This window comes from Hoplias malabaricus, unplaced genomic scaffold (assembly GCF_029633855.1).
Source record: "Hoplias malabaricus isolate fHopMal1 unplaced genomic scaffold, fHopMal1.hap1 scaffold_76, whole genome shotgun sequence".
NCBI classification, from domain to species: Eukaryota; Metazoa; Chordata; class Actinopteri; order Characiformes; family Erythrinidae; genus Hoplias; species Hoplias malabaricus.
In genome coordinates this window covers 36,121-61,018 of record NW_027101273.1, presented here as the reverse complement: position 1 = coordinate 61,018, position 24,898 = coordinate 36,121, and the positions used below count along the sequence as shown (strand labels likewise).

Here is a 24,898-nt window from a genome sequence, read left to right as displayed (position 1 = left end):
ACTGGAGACCAATCACTTTGCTGTGCACTGATTATAAACTTTTAGCTCATGTCTTTGCTGAGCGTTTGAATAAAGGACTAAAAGATATAACTGATGACAGTCAATCAGCTTTTGTTCAGGGGAGAAACATCCGTAATCACATTAGACTGATATCTGAGATGTCAGATTATTGTGAGTGTGTTGACAACGACGGCCTGAGTTTGTTCCTTGATTTTTACAAAGCGTTTGACACAATTGAACACGCCTTTTTTGTGAGATGTTTTAAAATGTTTGTGTTTTGGGGAAAATGTTTGTGGATTGATGAAGATGTTTTATAATGATGTTTACAGCTCAATTTCCTTAAATCCAGGACTTACTTCTAGATTCAAGATCCAGCGAGGCATTCGTCACGGTCGCCCTGTTTCCCCCAAATTGTTGGTCTTCACCACTCAGTTATTAGCCCTTAGGGTCAATAACAGTCCTGAGTCACAAGGAGTTCATGTTTTCGATGGAGAACACAAGATCAGTCCGTTTGCTGACGACACAGCACTGTTTTTGAAAAATGATTTAACGGTTGAAAGAGCTCTTGATACAGTTTAGTTATTTTCCGAGGCGTCAGGTTTAGGACTGAACCTTAAAGAATGTGAGGTTCTTCCCGTTCATAATTGTACACATAAAGACACTTCGTCAATCAGAGCTGTTAATGGAGTTAAATATGTGGGAAGATTAGTCTCTGAGAATGTACTGAGAAGAGAAGATGTTAACGTCTCAAAACGTTTAGAAGAGACATGAAAAAAAGTCTTAGTCGTTGGTCGATGAGGGGTTTGACGATCTTTGGAAGAAACCTATTGACGAAAGCAGAGGGCATTTCAAGGGTTGTTTATCCGTGTCATTCTCTGTGTGTATCACCACTAAATATAAGGAGAGAAAACTCTATTATTGTTCAGTTTTTGTGGAAAAACAAGACTCATTCTATCAAAAGGTCCCAGTTGGTGGAGAAATGTGATGAAGGTGGTGTTAATGCATTAGACTTTGAAGCCATGGTCGGTACATTTAGGGTTAATTGGATAAAAACATTTATTATGCAGCGAAATTCAGTGTGGTTTCATATTCCTGGGTCCATTTTTAAGAAACTGGGAGGAACTGAGTTCTTTATGAAGTGTGACTATGAAATTAGTGAGATTCCAGTTAAACTCACACTTCCATAAACACATTCTTCTTTTCTGGAAAATGATATTCAAACATCACTTCTCTCCTCGTGAAGACACTTTATGGAATAATAGGGCGATCACAGTCAGTAAGAAGTCGTTATTTAAAAAAGAGTGGGGTGATAAAGGTCTCATTTCTGTAAAGGATCTTTTAGATTGTGATGGAGATGTTTTAAATGGTTCACTCTTTGTGAAAGAATGTGATATAAACTGTAGTTATAAAGGTTTTAAAAAGGTGTGTAAAGCGATCCCTTTAGCGTTGATTCAGTTCATTAAAAATATCATTGTACATTCAAAGGAGACTGTTTCTCTGCCCACATTAAAAGTGAATGAATATAATTTAGTCGACTCCAAGTGAAATAATGAGATCATCAGTGATGGTGTGAGACACAAGGTTTATTTTGAACTCAATAGAGAATCTTTAAAGAAACTTGAACCTAACACAATTTACAAAGCCACAGTGACTTTTGCTCATTCAAAATGTATTAAACGGCCCATATCTCCTGAGGTGAAGGAGACCCATTTCACAATAATAAATATGATATGATCCTGGAGCTGTGTTTCTTCAGAAAAGGTTTAATTTTGATGTTGATTTGTGTGTATTTTGTAAGAGTCAGAAAATGAACCTCTGGAACATTAGTGTTTTTCATTAGAAATTGGATTAATCTCAAACTTAACATTCCTTCCTTTGATGTTGATGCCATTTTATTTTAAATGGAAAACTTCAGCTTTCTCTGACGCTGTAAATGTAATCATTCTCTTAGGAAAACACCACATTCACTGCAGTAAAGCGCTGCGGGCTCACACTGCCCCCCTGTGGCCATCGTTGGAAATACCGCTCTTATTTTAAAACACTCATTCTTACACAGATGCAGTTTTCGGCTCATTATAGAGTGGTTCCACTTTAACACTAGACTTTGACACTGAATGTAGGCAGTATGTACCTCAAAGTGATAAAACGTTTAAAATAGTCTGTCACCAACATAAAGGTTTTATTTGGTTGTTCTGTGATAAAACAAGTCAATTTAAGTTTATTCTAAAATACGTTCCCAGGCGCTCCCTCTCTCTCCCAGACCCAGAGAGAGTGCGTGATCTCGGCACATCGACTCTTTTGGTCTTCATTTGAGTCCCTGCTATTGGTTTACAGAGGCGTCAATCACTTCTGACCCGCCCCCTCAGAGCTGTGAGCGAATCCCTGTGGAGAGCGGCGTCCAGCAGCGCAGCCCTCCCCCGGGGAATAGGACCCCGCTCACAGCCGGCAGCCGCTCATTGGTCCACAGCTGCACTGAATCTAAGAAGGAACGCCCTCAACTTTGAATTCACGAAGACTTTACGTCAAAACTTACCATTGCCTGGGCGCTAGGAGCTCCAGAACAGTGCGTTACCGTTACTCAGGAAATAAAGGCACGTTTACTGTGGCGTGGTGAGTAAGGGATTGTCTTTTGGAGCTTTTCACCGGTGCGGCGCCTCTCTCCTGAGACTGTGTTTTTTTAAAGACAGAATCTGAAGAGATTTTACAGTCTGTTATGGTTTAAATGTCCGAGTTTAAATGTCGTCCTGCTCCAGGTGTAAACAGTCAGTACCGAGCAGGGGGCTGAAAGTCAGTGTGTGTGTAGTGGTGTTACTACTGAGACATATGAGGTGGTGTTGAGGGCTTTTTGATCAAATAATTTGACGCTATGAACTAATTAATGTTGATTAACAATAGAGGGCGTTTCTGTACAAAGGGTTTAATGGAAACTTTTACATCTGAACATAAAATTGTGCACTAATGTGACAAATGTTGTCTTCAAAATGAACCCTAAATAAAATAAAGAGCAATTATTAACGATTCCTAATGAAAACAAGTGCACAAGTGTAGTACAATAAGAAACAGTGCTTAAACAGTGAGTGTGTGGCTGTGTTTGCGCTGCTGCTGCTGCCCTCGTGTGGTGCACATGTGTAAATGCGACCGGCACAAATCTGTGTGGAGACACTGACCGGTCGATCACAATAAAAACCGGCCTTTTCCGGTCACGGACGATCAGTCTGTGCATCTCTACTGTTGGTACATGATTATATAAACTGATTATATAAATAAAGCTCTTAATAGCTGTGGAGTTAGTCATGGGAACATTGGGTCTTTTTCTTTCTTTTTTACCAGAGAAATCACTGAGGATCTTTTGTGTTTACATTCTCTTATAGTCTTTACTCTCATACATTCAGCTTGTTGTTGCAGTGAAACACAACAGAATATTCTTCTTCAGTAACAGGGTGTGACCGCCACATTCTCACTGCTTTAAAATGTGAGAAAATGTTGAATTTTATTCAGAATCCGTTACTAGACCCTGAATAGAGGGCTTCAGAGTGTGTGTGTGTGTGTGTGGAGATGCAGTAGAAAGACAGACTTGTGTTTTTTAAGAGATTTATTAAATGTTCATAATATTAAACTTTAATAAAAGTATATTTCAGAATTCTTCTTTTCCACCAACAAACATCACTCTTTCATTTCCCCCCACAACAAACCCCCAGAATCCAATCTCACAGAAAGGAGAAGAGTTTCTTAGAGAAGCCCCATCTTTTCCTTCTGTTCCTATGTTTGTGTTTCCTTTCAGCTTTAAGACACATCTCTTAACCCCCGTCCACTCAGCATCAACACACTGTCTGTGCTCAGTTTACACCATTAACCAGATTCACAAGAACAAAGACAGTTCAGTGTTAGCCCACACTTACATTGTGTTTGGCGTCGTTTGAAAACTAAATATTTAATATTTACAAATATCTGAAGAGTTCTGGAGGTGGAAGTGCACTATGACGAGGGTCTGTGTTTACACTGACGACACAGATGAACACAACCCACCCATTACACCCTGATCCCCTCTGTCCTCTTTCCTCCTACAGGAAACACCTTCACTCACTCACACCCTCACTCCTTCATTACAGAGTAACAATAGAAACCTCTCCCATGTTCTGGGCTAAGGCTGGTTCTCTCTGTTTGAAGCTATATTTCCTGCTGTAGAGAAGAGGCGCTCAGATGGTGTTGAGGAGCCTGGGATACAGAAGTAGGACCGAGCTGGACACGTCAGAGACAAAGAATCCACTGTTTTGTAACTGACTCCCCAGAGATTTGATGTGAGAGACGATGGAGACCAGCGCACAGTGTAAATAAACACAGCGCTTTATAACGAGAGAAATCAAATAAACAGCTGAAAAATCCTGTTTACATCAGGGATATAAAAGAGAGAGAAGTGCAGGGGTGTAGTGTTCACTCAGATCCAGGTTTTATCACTGTTTTGTCCCTGAAGAGTCTCTCTGCTCGCTTTCTTTTACAAACTGAGCTTCATTTCTGTTTCATCGTCTTTTGTGATTCTCCTCACATTTTAAAGCAGCAGCTCGTTTGACAGAAAAGACCAATCAAATCAATAGATCACACACAGCACTATTTTATCTGACACAAACTCACTGAGGAGCCTGTATGAAGATAAAACCCAGCACAGAGGGGTTCAGTGAATGTGGTGGTGAGTGTGTGTAAGTGTGTGAGTGTGTGTGTGTCAGTGGAGACGCTGTAGAAGGACAGAGTGCCGGCCGGACAGTCCACATACACTCCTACTCTGTTAGAGCTGGGGGGAGGAGGAGGGAGAGCAGTTCTGTTATTATTGTGATGGACAGAGTAACGGTTATTAGAGCAGAACAGACTCCAGGACTTTTCATTCGCTCCAAACCAACAGTCAGCACCGAGTCCTTTTCTCCCGATTGATTTATACGCCACTGAAATATAACCCCCTCCCCCACTCCACTCAGTTTCCCAGTAACAGTGTCCAGTCAGACTCTCTCTGCATAGAACCTGGTCCCAGTCACTGAATCTCTCTGGATGATCAGGATACGACTGTCTCTCCATCACACGCTTCACCTTTCTGTTCCCCTCAGACAGAGAGAGGAGTGTGTTCACTGTGTTTGGGTCCAGTGTGAGCTCACAGGCATCTGCACACAACAAGATACACACCACACAATCAGACACATGACACACAATCAGACACACAACACACAATCAGACACACCACACACAATCAGACACACGACACACAATCAGACATAAAATGGTACCACATTAAAACAAGAATACACTAATAAAGGTTTATAAATGGTTTAAAAGCCTGTTATTACATGGTTATTAATTACACTGTGAACACTTTAAAAGTGATTAATAATCCTTTGTAACACAGAGAAAGGAAGTGTGACAGTGAACTCTTTTGTGACTAATACTGAAAGTGTGAGAGAACTTAGTGAAAATGTGGAGGTAAAGAATAAGCTCAAACCTGAGAAAGTGAGTTTAGTCATTTCACATGTTAAGGTTCACCACATTATCATTAAAGTAATTCATTAAAGGGTTAAACTCATTAACAAATATGTGCTGGAGCTGACGGGGTTAATGTCGACTGATGGAGGAGACACAGTGAGGTCAGTATTCGGCAAGATCTGAGGTTTAACTGTAGATGGATGTGGGTTCACTATTTGGCAAACAACAGGTCACTGGTGCCCTTTATAACTGATTATTAATGTGTTAACAACATAACTATTAATAAACAGACTTTAAACCATTATAAACCTTAATAAGTGAAGTCTTATTCTGAAGTGGTACCTACACAACACACAAACAACACAAAATGAGACACAATGAATGTAAAGAGAAAGAGCAGGAGAGAAAAGGAAAAGTGAAAACGAACAAGTGAGAGAGAGAGAGAGAGAGAGCCTACATTTTCTTGGTCCGGGTTTGATCCTGATCTCTCCTCCATGCTCCAACCTACAACACACACACACACAGTTGTGAGTTGATGGTTGTGTTTGAGTGGTGTGTGTTCTCACTGTTCTCTCTGAGCCCCACATTCAGCTTCATTACAGCGTCATTCATTGATGTCATTTTTGGAAACAGAAGAAAGATCATCATCTGTGGTGTTTCATCCTCTGTCTTTTTATCACAGAGAAATATTCTGTCTCTCTTTCTCTGTGTTTCATTTCCTCCATTTCCCTCTGTTCCTCTCAGCCTTCAACACAGAATAATGCAGCAGAGTCACTCTTCTACAACTGCGCCATTAAACCCTTTCTAGATCCTACACTCATCTGCTCATTTATTAGGTTCTTCTGCCTTGTACCTGCTCTCACTGACCATTTCATCACAGACCCCTACACTGCCCGACCAAAACAACTCACACACTCTAATATTTCACTGGACCACCTTTAGCTTTGAATACGCTCCACATTCACCACGGCTCTGTTTCTACAACCTTCTACAACACCACAACATTTATTTCCTCCAGAGCTGCCTTCATTTTTGGTGGAGATGTTGTATTGACGACGGGAGAGTCGGACCACTCCGTAAAGTCTTCTCCAGCACATCCCAAAGACTCTCAGTGAGTTCAGGTCAGGACTCTGGGGTGGTCAGTTCATGTGTGAAAATGATTCCTCACTCTTTCACAATCTGAGCCTGATGAATCTTGGTGTCGTCCTGGAACAATCCACTGCTGTGACGACCTGGTCATTCAGTCCATTCAGGTCCTCAGTGGACTTCATTTTACTGCCACACACCACTGCTGAGTCTAGACCTGACCCACTGAAGACCCCCAGATCATAACACTGCTGAGTCTAGACCTGACCCACTGAAGACCCCCAGATCATAACACTGCTGAGTCTAGACCTGACCCACTGAAGACCCCCAGATCATAACACTGCTGAGTCTAGACCAGACCCACTGAAGACCCCCAGATCATAACACTGCTGAGTCTAGACCTGACCCACTGAAGACCCCCAGATCATAACACTGCCTCCAGAGGCTTGTACAGGGGGCACGGTGCATGACGGGGGCATCACTTCATCCACTTTCCTTCTGACCCTGACACCCCTATCGCTTTGGAATAGGGTCAGTCTGGACTCATCAGATCACATGACCTTTCTCCACTGCTCCAGAGTCCAGTCTTTATGCTCCATAGTGAACTGAAGCCTTGTTTTCTGATTAATCTCTAACACTGAGCAGTGGTTTTCTAAAGACCACACAGCTGTTTAGACCCAGTCCTGTGAAAAATGCTCTTACTTTCACTGTTAAACACAGCAATGAGTTCTATTGTCCATTTTATATCATTCTACTTCACCAAGTGTTTGTGTGACCTTGGATCAGGATCATTCAGGAAAAACAAAACACACAGTTGAACAGAACTGATGGTCTGCAGCTTCACAGATAAACACAAAAACTCTTAGAGAATCTAAACTGAAACGCCCCGAATAACAGAATAACTTTAGGAAGAACACAGATTCAACTAAACTTTTACATTACAATCCCCAGACTCTCTGTAGACAACATTAAAATATTAATAACCAAAGAGTCAATGGCTGTATATCACTATAATAAATAAAGCTCTGCTCTGGTTTGTAGCCTGTATGACTGATAACACCACTCTGGGTATTAAAGTCTGCTCTTTAATCTGTTGACCATTGATCCCAACCCATTTAGATGTCCCGAAATGATAGGAATACAGAGATAATGATGGACTAGTCAACTCAGTTTCAGGTTGCAGCAGTAGTGTAGGATCTTTCAGTCTGAAGTGTTTCAGCATTGAGGTCGTAGAACTGTTGTACCAGAGTATGCCTGTACTTCCCTAAACACTGAATGTACATTTCTGAAGACTGTTCTAGAGACAGTCTACAATCCACATAAAGAGACTGTTATATGGGGCTTAGTTTTACTTCAGTGCCTCACAAGCCTTCAGCCTGACAACAGTTACACTGAACAGTGGAGACAGAGCGGTGAAAGGTGATACTCTAACCATTAAATACTACTAGAGCAGAGCAGAGGCTAAATGAAGAATGAACAATGAGCTGTAGAGCTTTATAGAAATACAGTAACAGCAGATGACATCAGTAACTCAACACACACAAATACAGAAAGCTGTCTGTACCTGAGTGTGTCCAGTCTGCAGTGTGGATCCTCCAGTTTAACAGAGAGCAGCTTCACTCCTGTGTCTCCTGGGTGATTGTAGCTCAGATCCAGTTCTTTCAGGTGTGAGGGGTTTGAGCTCAGGGCTGAAGCCAGAAAAGCACAGCCTTCCTTTGTAACTAAACAACCAGACAATCTACAGAGACAGAGAGAGAGAGAGAGAGAGTAAAGTGAGAGATGTGGTATTTACTCAGAGCAAATCAAGCTGCTGTTTAGAATGAAATCAACAAACACCAAATTCTGTTTAATTTACAAAAACACTTCAATATCAAACAGGTTAAAATCTAAATGTATAACTTATTAAAAAAAAGTAAAAAGTGTTTGTTTTCATAAATCTAAGACATTTTAGAGTCTGTTCAAAACCTCACTCAATAGAAATGGAATCAAATCACAACACGACATTATCACAACAGTGTCCCACAGAGGGGTTATTACTAGAAGTAAATATACAGACATTAATCCAGTAAAGGTTTCTATTCTATGACCTCCCTGTTTAAGTTAAGATCCTAATTTTATTCTTTTAAAGGTTTTCAAATGGGAGGTTTGTGACAGTTTGGGGGCGGGGTCAGGGCAGTTTCTCTCAGTGAATGGCTGATGTCTCCTGGTTCTTTGACTGCCTCATACACTGTATATGTCCCTCCTACTGGGAGAAGCAGAGCTGCTGTTTTCCCCAGGACAGCACCATGGATAAACAGAGTTGGGATAAGGTCATATTCCACTGTATACAGTGAATTCAGATCACAGTAATATGTGATAAACATGTGGAAATGATGTTCACTGCAGGAAGACGTTAGAAATCTTAGATTGAGTTGACATTGAGGCTGATTCTCTGAATCATTTGCCAAGAGTCGATGCTTGAGTCGTACTTCCACATGCTTAAAGAACTGATTAGCTCGTGAGTGGAGTCCTGTTCACTAGCTACATTTACTTCATATTTCACCTGCTCTTACTGCACAGAGACGCTGAGGGACGGCCTTGGAAACATACTCTCAAAATTGTTTTAGATACTGTGTAGTCTCCTATTTTACAGTAGAAGTATTTTCTGTAGAAAGCTTCTCCCAGTAGGAGGGACATATACAGTGTATGAGGCAGTCACAGAACCAGGAGACATCAGCCAATAGCATTCACTGAGAAGAATGGCCCTGACTCCGCCCCCAAACTGTCACAAACCTCCCATTTCAAAACATTTAAAATGAAGAGGATAAAACACCATTTGAGAATCAAAAAAACAGACAGTTTGAGAATGAGATTATGATCAGTGTGTGAGTGCAATTCCTCTCTCTCTCTCTCTCTCTCTCTCTCTCTCTCTCTCTCTCTCTCTCGAATTACACAATTTTAAAAAGGTACAGATTTAAATATTCCACCTGGTGTTACTGCATCCTCTATTTTTGACGTTGATGTGACACCATATGTTTCCTTTTACAGACACATACAGAAAGTTCTTGTGTTGTGTTTTAATCCCAATGGAGTGTAGCCTTGGCTAATGGTTAGAGACCCGGCTTGGTACCGGAAGGTTGCTGGTTCAATCCCCAGGTCCAGCAGGTACATCCACGGCTGAAGTGTCCTTGAGCAAGGCACTGAACCTCAAATGCTCTGGTTGTGTGTTCACAGCCCCTAGTGCACTATGTGTGTGTCACAGATGGGTTAAATGCGGAGGACACATTTCCTTGTACCTTATACAATGACAAATAATTGCACGTCATCCATTATATATTACATTACATTATAATCTAGTAATCCAGTCTTTTCCTTTATATTTTATATTAGACCTTAAAAATAACTATTTTTAATGTATGAAGTCATGTTTGTGAGGAGTAGAAAATGAAGAATAAAATTTTTAAAATATAAAAGATAAAATAATTTAAAACTATAACATTTATTCAGTCTATTAATATAATACCATTATACAAAATATAATAATTATATATTAAATTATACTGTTATTTAATTTACCAAATGAAAATATGAATAAATAAATTTTACCCACAATATTCTATTTTTGGATTTAGCCACAAATGATAAAATACAGAACTGATACTTTACATGGACCGTGAATCTATAACTGGAATGAATTTAATCGCACTGGAGAAAATCTTAGCCATTCCCTCGTCATCAACATTTTACTACACACAACACACTAGAAGGAGAGATACACATATAAAGTATTTGTGATTAGGGCTGTTCCATATCGTATTGTTTGTGACAATATCATCAATTTTTAAAACTCAAAAATTTTTTAGGAATAACAGAGTTCAGTCTGATCTTTTACATTACACTGATCAGACTCTGTGTAGAACACATTAAAAGATAAAAACCAAAGAGTCAGTGTCTGTATATCACTATAATAATAAACCTCTGCTCTGGTTCTTAGCCTGTATGACTGATAATATCACCATGGGGAGAGTCTGCTGTTGACTGTTACTCCAGCAGTGGACACACTTTACAGAAGTCCTGATGTGTTCAGAGAGCAGAGATAATGTAGGAGAAGATGATCTGATTTTTGTGAGTAGTGAATTATAATCTAGGAATCCAGCACCTGACTTCATCTTAATATTTCATATTGTATCCTCTAAATAAACATGCTAAGTTCTATAAAACTAATGTTGTTGAAGGATTAAAAATCAAGTGTGAACTGACAGAACTGACCTGAGTGTCTCCAGTTTACAGAGTGAACTCTTCAGTCCAGCAGAGAGCTTCTCCACTCCTGAATCCTGCAGGTCATTGTTACTGAGGTCCAGTTCTTTCAGGGAGGAGTTCACCAGTAAAACTGAGCCCAGATCTTCACAAGACCTTTCCCCAAGTTTACACTCAGTTAGTCTGTAAAGAGAGAGGACATTACTCACTGAATAGTTACAGGAATATTTCATGAATAGGTTCTCCTTCATATATTGACCTGGCTAGGAACATCACGCTCAGTGACAGAGGGAGAAACCTCACTGTGTTTTCTTTTCTCACAAACTGCCTCATTTCTCTAATGTCATTCAGAAAAGTGAGGTCAGAATCAGCTACAGTTTGTGACGGTGTGTGAATGTGGTACAGAACCTGAACGATTCACTAATCTTTACTGAACCTGTGTGAGTTCTGAATGTGTCAGTTCTGAGTTGTGTGTGGTGTTTGATTTCAGTAAAACACTCCCCTGAGAAAAATCAGCTGATGATGTGTAGGTGCAGACATCAACATTTACAGTTATTCTGAAATCACAGTGGACCTCTTTCACCGTCTGACTTTATTTTCTTTGTTACATTTAGCTCCATTTATCAAACCTCCTCTTTTCTCCTAGTCTTTTTCATTTAATGAAAATATAGAATAGTCATAAAGTAAAACGGCATTTGAAAGAAATTTTGGAGGTGAGCAGAAGACCCGCTGTATGACTACTTTATATTTTCATTTAATTAAAATGAGGTCTGAAGTAAAAGCATCTCCTCGGTTTAAGAGTTCTGAAAGAGTCTCATCCTCATTTCATTACCATATTTAATATTAATTACACAGACTAGTCTGATTATTTAGGACTCCTATGTTTGTCTCACACACCTGTATAAAGAATTACTTTGATTCTAAAAGTCTGGCAGTTTTATTGTCATCACAGGTGTGTTGAGGGGGAAATGAAATGTAGTTTCTTTAGGACACAGTGGTAAAATAAGTAATATCTTTTTACAGCACTGACCCGTTTCTCTCAGCACAGATGCAAAACAAAACCCTGTAGGTGGGAATGTGACCCCATTGGCTGCAGCACTAAATGATGGATAGCTAATTCTGGCTGCTGATTGGCTTAATAAAAGTGACAGCCAACGAAAAGCTCATTCTCTGTTTAGGAGCCGTGCAAATCTGCCCCTCCTCTAGCTCAGGGAGAGCAGTGTGTCTCAAACAAATCATGGTCTCAGTCTCACCTCAAAAATACAGGATAAAACGCATCCCCAAAACACAACACGGCTTTTATTGTCCAAATATGAGACGGCTGATGACTCTAATCACATCCCCTTTTGCTCTGAATCTGACTCATGGGAATGTGTGTTTGTACAGAACAGTCAGAAAGGTGTGAGTCCGTGAACATACACTCAAACGCAAGGAATAACTCTGGCTGACTGGGTGGGCCTTGGTTCAATTTGGGTGTCCAGTAGAGTCAGATCACCACATTTACAAAGCATGCTGTGGCTACTCAATTCGCGTGACCTGCTGGATCTGGACTGCGCATGCGCAGAACTTCACACATGTAGCTTACAGGAGCAGAGAGTGTTTTCCAAAGCAGAGGAGAGCTTTATCTTTAAACACATATAAACACTGAGTTAGTCATTCCTCACAGTCCTTTACAGCTTTAAACAACTGGAGCCCCTGCAAAATGTGTTTATTTACTGCTGAAGATATTGTTGTGGTAGTCTTCTGTTTAAACAAAACATGACGGAATAACACTGAGGGACACACACCATTCAGCAAAACAGTGCTGTGTCTATTTACAATTATCCTCAGAGAAGAAATTAATACAATTTAGAGCTATCAGCAAAGTCTACACATGCATAATGTTCTGTGCATATTCAGTCCAAATCAGGCAGCAGGCCAAATCTGATAGCAACACATGCTACAGAAGGAAGAGAGAATCTGAGCTTGCTGCCTAGAGGAAACAGGGTATCAGACTTAAGATCGAGCTCAATAAAGCAGATACAGGTCAGTAAAATAACGCTGTGATCGGACCCAATACAGATCTTTGAGATCGGATTAAGACATCCCTATAAATGACCAAAGTGACACTGGCTGCCTATCACAATAATAATAAACCTCTGTTTTGTTTTGTAGGCTGTATGACTGATAATATCACCATGGAAACACCATGTAAAGTCTGGTGTTCAGTCTGTTGTTCGTTACTCCAGCAGTGGAAAACAGTTTAAAGAAGTCCTGAAGTGATTGAAGAGACAATGTAGGACTAGCCAATCAGATTTATGCAAATATAAAAAATATATGTATTTTTGTAAAGATAATGATAGTCATGTTAAAGAGCATTAAATATCAAGTCTGAACTGACAGAACTGACCTGAGTGTCTCCAGTTTACAGAGTGAACTCTTCAGTGCAGCAGAGAGCTTCTCCACTCCTGAATCCTGCAGGTCATTGTTACTGAGGTCCAGTTCTTTCAGGGAGGAGTTCACCAGTAAAACTGAGCCCAGATCTTCACAAGACTTTTCCCCAAGTTTACACCCAGTTAATCTGTAAAGAGAGAGGACATTACTCACTGAATAGTTACAGGAACATTTCTGAAAGAATTGAGAAAGAGATGTTGATTTTATCTGCAGGTTTGATTTCATATTTACACTGCACTACGAATGTCACACTTAGTGAGTGATGGAGAAATATTACATATATTCATTTCTCACAAAATGTTTTTTGTGTGTGTCCTTCAGGAAAGTGCAGATAGAATCAGCTCCAGACTGATGTTAATGTGGCATAACAACTTCAAATAACCACACAGTGTTCAGTTGTGGATTAATAATTAAAGTGTACAAATCAATTTATACTAAAGTGGGCAGACACTAACATTTAAAGTCACCTGAGACCCCACCTTCCTCTTTCACCCTGTTACGTTAAGTTCCTGGTACGTTAAGCATGATTTATAAAACTTCTTTTTTCTCCTAGTTATTGAACAAAGTGGCTTCTGTTCTGCTCTAAAATTTAATCTGAATTTCCATTACATTACCTTTCACCAGTGGAGAGAACGGGAAAAAGGCAAGTCTAGTTTTGCTGGACCGCTACTGCACTGCGATGCACTCGTCACAGAAGCATCACTAATATTTCAGTAAAGTGAAGGCAGACATTCTTGTGCTTCCCCTGTCGATATATTTAAGGATATAATTTCCAAACAGATGAAAGGCGCCTTACAAACAGTTTTAATGGAAAGAAAAATAAATGATTATTTCAGTAACACAGAATTGATAGATGTTTGGACAATATGTTTTATAATATAATTATTTCAGGCCAAACCTTCCAGTCCCAAGTCTATTTCCCAGACCACAGCTGTCTCCCCGTGCTGTACTTTAAATGAGGAACAAGAAGAAAGGCTGGGGGGCTGCAGGGAGTTTGTGAAAATGGTTCTTTCCAAGGTCCCCCTGATAATCTATCCTGTCCCTACAGTTGTGACTACTTTGTTGCATTAGGTACTTTTTCCTCTAAACATCATTTTTGAGATCCAATACCTTTCACAGAAAAAATATGGTGGTGTGCTCCATCACAGAATCTATTTAGAGAAATGCAAATGAAGCACTGGGAACATTACACCTGTCTGAATAAATGAGCCAAAACATATCTGTGAATCTGTTTTCCTTTTCCCTTTTCTGAATGTACGTAGAATCACTGAACACACTAAACAAACAAAACAATAGAAATATAGATACACACTGAGTTGTCAATGCTTTTTAAGACGTATGGACATGTTCCCCTTTAGCTCATTTCCGCTGAAATCAAAGACCCATCAAAACAGTCTTAACTTATTTCCATTCAGGAATGAAATCACAGAAATCTCACCTGAGTGTCTCCAGTTTACAGTGTGAACTCTTCAGTGCCTCAGAGATCAGCTTCACTCCTGAATCCTGCAGCTCAGTGTTAATGAGGTCCAGCTCTTTCAGGGGTGAGTTTGGTGATTTCAGAACAGAGCAGAGACTTTCACAGGAATTCATCAACAGCTTACAGCAAGGCAATCTGCAATGTGAAGTAAATACAGATGTGAATTTCAGAGAGAAAAAGAGAGAGTAAATGTTCATTTTGGAATTGTGATTCATATCACACCTACACTGAACATCCCTAATGTACACACTGAGGTGAATTTACTGCAGAACTTTGTTGTGTAACATTTTAGACCCTGCCCCAAAACCAATCTAGAAATGTGTCTCCTTCAGCATCAGCACTGAAATATTAAAATAAATTCACTGAGACACAACACTCACACTGCCTTTCTGCAATTGCTCACAGCTGGGATCAGTCTCCAATAACCCTTCTCAGTGGTGTTGTACTTCCTCAAGTCCAGTTCATCCAGCACCTCATCTGAGTTCACGAGCATGTAGGCTAACGCTAAACACTCTCCAGTAGACAGTCTCTTATCTGAGCCTTTCTCTGATTTGAGATACTCCTGGATTTTACTGGATAAAGAGGAATGATCCATTTCAGTGAGACAGAGGAACAGATTGATAGATCTGTCAGAAGGAAGATCCTCTGATGTTATTATGCGTTTGATGAACTGAACTGCTTTCTTGATGCTCTCAGAGCTGCTCACTGTGTGTGTCAGTAGGTCCTGCAGGAGTTGTTGATTGGACTCCAGTGAGATGCCCAACAGAAAACGGAGAAACAGATCCAGGTGTCCAGTCTTACTCTTTAAAGCTGTACGCACAGCTCCCTTCAGCAGCTCGTCCAGTGAAACACTGTCAGACCACTTCATGTTTTTCGGCTTCAGAAGCTGCAGTTCCTCCGTGTTGTTGTTCACACAGCAGTGAAACACATAGAAAGCAGCCAGGAACTCCTGAAAGCTCAGATGCACAAAGCAGTAAACCTTCCTCTGGTAAAGCACAGACTCCTCCCTAAAGATCTCAGTGCAAATCCCAGAGTACACTGAGGCCTCAGTGGCATCAATCCCACACTCTCTCAGGTCGTCTTCATAGAACATCACATTGCCCTTCATCAGCTGTTTGAAAGCCAGTTCAGACAGTTTCAGAAACATGCTCCTGTTGCATCTCAGGTGTTCCTGTAGAGTTCCTCTCTCATCTTCCTCCTCATACTTCTCCTTCCTCATGATTGTCTGAGTGCACAGGAAGTGTGAGTACATTGCAGTCAGAGTTTTAGGGATTTCTGTGGTCCCTTGTTTCATGATTCGCTGAAGCACAGTCGCTGAGATCCAGCAGAAGACTGGAATGTGGCACATGATGTGGAGACTCCTCGTCGTCTTAATGTGGGAGATGACACTGTCGGCTTGGTGTTGGTCACTAATCCTCTTCCTGAAGTACTCCTCCTTCTGTGGATCATTGAATCCCTGAATTTCTGTCACACGGCTGATGTACTGAGAGGGGATCTGATTGGCTGCTGCTGGTCTGGAGGTTATCCAGATGTGAGCAGAGGGAAGCAGGTCTCCTTTGATGAGGTTTGTCATCAACACGTCCACTGAAGACACCTTGGTCACGTCTGACACTTTCTCACACTCTGAGAACTTCAGTGGAATTCTGCTTTCATCGAGGCCGTCAAATATGAACACAGTTTTACACACGTCATATTCCTTTGTGTCCAGACCTCGGAGCTCAGGATGGAGGTCACACAGAAGTCCATGAAGACTGTACTGTTTGTCTTTAATAAGGTTCAACTCTCGGAATGGAAGCACAAACATGAACTCTATATCCTGATTGGCTTTTCCTTCAGCCCAGTCCAGAATGAACTTCTGCACAGAGACAGTTTTTCCAATGCCAGCAATGCCTTTAGTCAGAACACTTTTAAGATTTTCCACTTGTGGATCTTTATCTTCTTCACGTCTCACATCTTCATCCATCACAGCTCTGGTGTCGTCTTCTTCCATTTCTCCCATCGTACACTGTACAGGGTTAAATATGTCTAAACAGTTTATTGGTGTATCTGGCAGGTTTTGTTTCCAGGGTGTGTTTTCAATCTGTAAAACTTCATGTTCCTGATTCACTCCTTCCCTCTCTCCCTCGATGATGTAGAGCTGAGTGTAAACCCTGTTCAGGAGGATTTTATTCTCTTGTGTTTTGAATCCCTCAAATAAGCTCTCGTACTTGTTCTTCAGGCTGATTTTGTTTCTCTCTGAGACACTGAGCAGGACATCATCCACTGGTTTGTATTCCTCCAGCTCCATGGACTCCTCCGTGTGTGGAAACTGAACAGAGCCTGTTTTAAACCTCTTTCTGCAGCAGGGACAGGTCAAGTCTCCTGAGTGAACAGACTGGTCCCTAAGGCTCCTGATGCACTGTCTACAAAAAGAGTGTCCACAGGTGATAGAGCCTGGATCTGTCTGAATCTGCTCACACACTCCACACCTGGAACCATCCTGAAGCAGCACATCCCTCCCAGAGCTAGAGGAGAAATACAAGAGTTGATGAATCAGAATGTGTAAGTGTGAGAGAGTCTGAAACTTGAACAAGACTTAAACATAAGTTCGTACAAGTAAGTAACTTACTGACAACTCAGTTCAACCAAAGAGAAGCTACTCTCCATTTCTTAATCTAATAATAATCATTTTAGCACAGAGGGTAATGTGTTACTGACACAGAAACTTAAACCTGAGAAAATAAACACGATTTGTATTTACAGAAAATAAATCAATGTCACATATTTAGAAAAGTGGATCACCTGCCTGACACAAGGTGCTAAGAAATGGAACCAATGTTGTTTCTCATCTTTACTTCAGTAATGTACTGTTCACAGGATGTTACAAAAAATCACAAATGAACACTTCACTGTTTGCATATTCCCTTTAGAACTGATCTTAATATTTTAATATTTAAAACTCATTCTGAAATACATCAAAGGAGAGGAATTAGAAACTAAAAGTGAATGAGTACATTTACATATTCTCACAATCATACTTCAGTAGACAAAGAACAAAGCCTGAAATACATTACTGGAGGATTTAGAACTACCTCTGAAAAGCAGAGGTTTCTGGTAGTGGACTCTGTAATAAACTAAACTCAGCACAAAAAGTAAGGAAATGTGTGTTTGTAGATTATTTATTTGTTGTAACAATGCTTCTTGGCAATGAATCTTATACCATTGGAAAGTCTGTTAATTTCCCTTTTAAATGGTGACACATTTGTAAGTAACATGCATTTGTGGAATGAGCAGTAGAGCTGAGTATGTGGGTTGCACCCATGAAAAATTGCCAAATCCTTTCTCTCCACAAACACAGCGCACTCCACTAACACCACACAAACATAGCACACTCCGCTAAAAACGCACTCTCCACTAACACACCACATACTCCACAAACACCGCACACTAACAACACACCACACAAACACCGCACTCTCCACTAACACAACACAAACACAAAAGAAAATTCAAGAAAAAATTAAAAGGCTGCTTGTCATGGTAAAACTCACTAGAATGTAGTTCTTTGGAAGCAAATCTGTCTCATCGGCTTTTGAAATATTACCACCTTTGAATTTGTAGCTGAATATTTTGCTTCGCAATTATGCATCTGAAAATAATTTCTCTTGAATTGAACAAGCTTAAAAAAATTCTAACAATTTATTTCAAAGTTGCTCAGATTCGGAAGACGAAATTCAGATACCAGAATATGAGTAACAAAAAATTCAGATCCAGGACACCAAGGATGAGCAATCGATTCATTAGGATTTTCTCTTTCGCCTTAAATGGTGCAGTAGTTGCATTCTGTCGCCGCTAGATGGAGAAATAAGAACACAATTTCCATACCGTGGAAAAACTACACGTTTAGCTTCCTTCCGCAGATATTATCTCTTTATTTTCCAGTGTCTCAAAAATCTAAAAGGCTCATTAAAGACACAATATAACAGACTATTGATGTCCTGAAGATGAAGAAATTTTACTGTGGAATTTTTGTAATGGTCCTGTGAATATAGAAAGTGACATGATGAATATGTAGAAACATGAACTGTGGAGTAAATGTCCTATGGCATTTTTATTTTTTTAATTGTCAGATTATCAAGAATCTGATATTGATTTTACAGAAGGTGTAGCACAAATATAATATCCCTAAGTGCAGAGTTTAATTCATAAAATTGTGTTTGTTTAATCACTTAATGTCGGTGAGTGTATATTCACAATGTCTGGTTATTTCTAGCATTATTATAAATATTTATGTAGACATTTGTGTTTGTAGAGCTGAAGAGCTTAGTTTGTGGGAGGAGCAGTAGAGCCGAGTGTGTGGGAGAAGCAGTGGAGCAAAGTGTGTGGGAGGAGCAGTGGAGCGGAGTGTGTGGGAGGAGCAGTGGAGCGGAGTGTGTGGGAGGAGCAGTGGAGCTGAGTGTGTGGGAGGAGCAGTGGAGCGGAGTGTGTGGGAGGAGCAGTGGAGCTGAGTGTGTGGGAGGAGCAGTGGAGCGGAGTGTGTGGGAGGAGCAGTGGAGCGGAGTGTGTGGGAGGAGCAGTGGAGCTGAGTGTTAGGGTTAGCCTAATTTGCCAAACACCGCACACTCCACTAACACACCACACTCCAGTAACACACCACACACACTCCACAAACACTATACACTCGACAAACACTGCACACTCCACAAACACACCACGACAACAGCGCACACATACCACACACTCCACTATCACATCACATCGAGTTAGCTGATGTTCTCACCTCCATTTTCAACCTGCCCCTCAGCAAGAGCATCATTCCAACCTGCTACAAAACCAAAACCATCATCCCCCTCCCCAAGAACCCCCCCCCCGTCTGAATGACTACAGGCCAGTGGCACTCACTCCGACCATTATGAAGTGCTTTGAGAGAGTGGTGCTGACCCACATCCAGCGCAGTATACCAGATACCCTGGACCCCCTGCAGTACGCCTACCATGCCAACAGATCCACCTCGGATTGCATTGCTGCTGCCTTCCACTATTCTCTCTCTCACCTGGAAAATAAAGACTATGTCCGGATGCTCTTTGTGGACTACAGTTCCACCTTTAACACGGTCATCCCTCACAAACTTACCCACAAACTGTCCACACTCGGCCTGCACCCCACCCTCTGCCACTGGCTTTTGGACTTCCTGACTGGCAGGCCCCAGTCTGCCAGGTTGGCAACAGGACTTCAGCCAGTATCACCACTTACATTGGGCTTCCACAGGGATGTGTCCTCAGCACCATCCTCTACACCCTGTTCACCCATGACTGTGTCACCTATCACAAGGACAACATCATCCTCAAGTTTGCAGATGACACTGCAGTGATAGGACACATCACTGATGGAGATGAAGAGGCCTACAGGAGGGAGATGACCAGGCTGGCAGCATGGTGTGAGGACAACAACCTCACCCTCAACACAGACAAGACGAAGGAGCTGATAGTGAATATAAGGGAAGAAAAAAGGAAAAAAAAAAAAAAATAAATAAATAAATAAAATAAAAAAATAAAAAAATAAAAAAAAGACCTCAACAGCCACTGTTCATTCGGGAGCTTGAAGTAGAGAGGGTGAGCAGCTTTAAATACCTGGGCATCCACATCAGTGAGGACTTTGCATGGACATTGAACACCATGCAGCTGGTCAAAAGGCTCAGCAGCGGTTGTATTTCCTGAGGAGGCTGAGAAAATTTGTGATGTCACCCAGAACCCTCGGAAATTTTTTATAGCTGTGTCATCAAGAGCCTCCTGACCAGCTGTATCACCGTGTGGTATAGCAGCACGACTGTGATGGACAGAAAACGCTTGCAGAGAGTGGTGAAGACTGCTGAGAAGATCACCAGGACTCCACTACCCTCTCTGCAAAGTATCTACCACCAGAGAGTCCGCAGTAGAGCTGCCTCCATCCTTAAAGACCCCATCCACCCCCAGCATGGACTGTTCACACTTCTGCCCTCAGGCCAGAGGTACAGAAGTGTCACATGCAAGACCACTAGGTTAAAGAACTCTTTCTTCCCCACTGCCATCAGACTCCTGAACCTACCTCAGAAACACACGAATAATACACCACGCACTCCACAAACACACTACACAAACACACCACACAAACACCACACACTCCACACAAACACAGCACACTCCACTAACACATCACACAAACACAGCACATACTAAAACTCACTAGAATGTGGTTCATGTCTCACCTCGGATCAGAACTGATTCTTTCATTGCTGAATTGTGGAGGCTGAAACATTGACTTGTTGCTCTTCAGAGACACACAGCTGGGCTCTGGAGATTCTGCTCTGAATGTCTGCTCTCTGGAAATGTGAAGTGTAGACATAAGGAAGAGTTAAAGCTACGCTAGGCACTTTACACTCCACAAACTCACCACTAACACAACACACAAACACCACACACTCCATTAACAAGCACCGTGCACTCTGCCACACTCTGATTAAAAGGAGAAATATATATGTGTTACTAAAGAATTATCAATAAAATCTTGAAAATGAAATCTGCTGCCAATTATTTTTATCACTGATTTCTATACATTTTGTCAGTTAATTTTTGTAGCCTTACCACACAGACACTGCACAAACCACTAACACACCACACACTCCACAAACACACCACAAACACTGCACACTTCACTGACACACCACACACTCCACAAATACACCACACAGACACTGCACACTCCACTAACACACCACACACTCCACAAATACACAACACAGACACTGTACATTCCACTAACACACAACACACACTGCACATTCCACTAAAACTCTACACAAACACTGCACACTCCACTAAAACTCTACACAAACACTGCACACTCCACTAAAACTCTACACAAACACTGCACACTCCACTAAAACTCTTCACAAACACACCACACTCCACTAAAACTCTACAAAAACACCTCAAACCCCACTAACACACCACACTCCAGTAACACACTACACTGCACACTCCACAAACACACAGCAAAAACACAGCACACACACACACAAGAAAACTCAAGAAAAATTTAAAAGGCTGCTTGTTGAGGCGAGTCATGCTAAAACTCACTAAAATGTGGTTTATGTCTCACCTCAGATCAGGACTGATTCTTTCATTGCTGAATTGTGGAGGCTGAAACATTGACTTGTTGCTCTTCAGAGACACACAGCTGGGCTCTGGAGATTCTGCTCTGAATGTCTGCTCTCTGGAAATGTGAAGTGGAGACATAAGGAAGAGTTAAAGCTACGCTAGACACTTTACACTCCACAAAAACTGCACACTCCACTAACACACACCACAAAGACCGCACACCCCACTAACACACCACACTGCACTAACACACCGCACAAACACGGCACACTCCACTAACACACAGCAAAAACACACAAGAAAACTCAAGAAAAAATTAAAAGGCTGCTTGTTGAGGCGACTCATGCTAAAACTCACTAGAATGTGGTTCATGTCTCACCTCAGATCAGAACTGATTCTTTCATTGCTGAATTGTGGAGGCTGAACCATTGAGTTGTTGCTCTTCAGAGACACACAGCTGGGGTCTGGAGATTCTGCTCTGAACGTCTGCTCTCTGGAAATGTGAAGTGGAGACATAAGGAAGAGTTAAAGCTACGCTAGACACTTTACACTCCACAAACACACTACTAACACAACACACAAACACCACACACTCCATTAACAAGCACCGTGCACTCTGCCACACTCTGATTAAAAGGAGAAATATATCTTTGTTACTAAAGAATTATCAATAAAATCTTGAAAATGAAATCTGCTGCCAATTATTTTTATCACTGATTTCTATACATTTTGTCAGTTAATTTTTGTAGCCTTACCACACAGACACTGCACAAACCACTAACACACCACACACTCCACAAACACACCACAAACACTGCACACTTCACTGACACACCACACACTCCACAAATACACCACACAGACACTGCACACTCCACTAACACACGACACACTCCACAAGTACACAACACAGACACTGTACATTCCACTAACACACAACACACACTGCACATTCCACTAACACACCATACACTCCACAAACACCGAACACTCCACTAACACACCACACACTCCAACACATCACACAAACACTTCAGACTCCAACAATACTGCAAACTCCACGTACAGACAACACAAACACAGAACACTCCACTAAAACATAACAGACTCCAATAAAGCACCACAAACACAGAACACTCTACACAAACACTGCACACTCCACTAAAACACTACACAAACACTGCACACTCCACTAAAACTCTACACAAACACTGCACACTCCACTAAAACTCTACACAAACACTGCACACTCCACTAAAACTCTACAAAAACACCTCAAACCCCACTAACACACCACACTCCAGTAACACACTACACTGCACACTCCACAAACACACAGCAAAAACACAGCACACACACACACAAGAAAACTCAAGAAAAATGAAAAGGCTGCTTGTTGAGGCGAGCCATGCTAAAACTCACTAAAATGTGGTTCATGTCTCACCTCAGATCAGGACTGATTCTTTCATTGCTGAATTGTGGAGGCTGAAACATTGACTTGTTGCTCTTCAGAGACACACAGCTGGGCTCTGGAGATTCTGCTCTGAATGTCTGCTCTCTGGAAATGTGAAGTGGAGACATAAGGAAGAGTTAAAGCTACGCTAGACACTTTACACTCCACAAAAACTGCACACTCCACTAACACACACCACAAAGACCGCACACCCCACTAACACACCACACTGCACTAACACACTGCACAAACACGGCACACTCCACTAACACACAGCAAAAACACACAAGAAAACTCAAGAAAAAATTAAAAGGCTGCTGGTTGAGGCGACTCATGCTAAAACTCACTAGAATGTGGTTCATGTCTCACCTCAGATCAGAACTGATTCTTTCATTGCTGAATTGTGGAGGCTGAACCATTGAGTTGTTGCTCTTCAGAGACACACAGCTGGGCTCTGGAGATTCTGCTCTGAATGTCTGCTCTCTGGAAATGTGAAGTGGAGACATAAGGAAGAGTTAAAGCTACGCTAGACACTTTACACTCCACAAACACACTACTAACACAACACACAAACACCACACACTCCATTAACAAGCACCGTGCACTCTGCCACACTCTGATTAAAAGGAGAAATATATCTTTGTTACTAAAGAATTATCAATAAAATCTTGAAAATGAAATCTGCTGCCAATTATTTTTATCACTGATTTTTATAAATTTTGTCAGTTAATTTTTGTAGCTTTATATAATGAATAGTACAATTATCACTAGAACCCCCTCCATTCACCACATCACTCCTGTCTTTAAAAGCTCCACTGGGTCCTTGTCAAGTGCCGCATCGATTACAAAATCCTTCTGCTCACATTCAAGGCCATCCACAGTTTTTCTCCTCCATATCTTTCCAATCTTCTCCATGTTGCTACTCCCCCTCACACCCTCAGATCATCTCTCTCCATTCATCTGACTGTCCCTTCCACCTGTCTCACTACCATGGGGAGTAGAGCCTTCAGCCGATCTGCTCCCCAGATTTGGAATTCTTTACCACCGGACATAAGGAATATAAACTCACATTTACAATTCAAGTCGACACTCAAAACCCACCTGTTTAAGACTGACTCAGTTGTGTTGTCTTATTCTAACTTGTTTTAATGTTGCTTACTCTTTTGTTCCTTTATTATTTATTCTATTGTCTACTTTTTTTCTGTAAGGTTTCCTTGAGTGACAGTAGAAATAAAATGTATTATTATTAAAACACACACACACACACACACGCACACACACACTCAAGAAAAACCTAAAAGGCTCTTTGTTACTAGGGATGGGACGTTCCACACACTGTTGAAGCATTTCTCGTGAAACAATGTTTTTTTAGTATTAGGTTGAATGTGTGTTTTCAAAAGCTGGTGATATCATTAGTAAAAGAAGGAGCAGATTAATCCACAGTGCAGCAGAACAAGTAATCTTACTGAATAAAAATACTTACATCTATATCTGCTTAAGACAATGTGTGCTACTTATTTAAACTTAACATTCTTATTTATCCCTCGAATATTCCATAATTAAATGCTGCATCGTACGACTGGGACCTCTGGGAATCAACATCACTGACAAGTGAGTAGCAGGAATCAATAAAAC

General features: G+C 41.1%; 1 protein-coding gene across 1 annotated transcript in view; it reads right to left on the bottom strand.

Annotated features, from left to right (window-relative positions):
- Positions 1-4,605: 4,605 nt before the first annotated feature.
- LOC136685464 (uncharacterized) overlaps positions 4,606-24,898 on the bottom strand; it is a 37,355-nt gene continuing 17,062 nt past the window's right edge. The window contains 15 exon segments of the mRNA XM_066659392.1: positions 4,606-5,147; positions 5,921-5,967; positions 8,114-8,287; positions 14,657-14,830; positions 15,076-16,615; positions 16,700-17,199; positions 18,145-18,155; positions 19,928-20,131; positions 20,305-20,500; positions 20,590-20,754; positions 20,919-21,032; positions 21,812-21,925; positions 22,190-22,303; positions 23,255-23,368; positions 23,633-23,746. Of these exon segments, the coding sequence (XP_066515489.1) occupies positions 4,606-5,147; positions 5,921-5,967; positions 8,114-8,287; positions 14,657-14,830; positions 15,076-16,615; positions 16,700-17,199; positions 18,145-18,155; positions 19,928-20,131; positions 20,305-20,500; positions 20,590-20,754; positions 20,919-21,032; positions 21,812-21,925; positions 22,190-22,303; positions 23,255-23,368; positions 23,633-23,746 (4,123 nt within the window).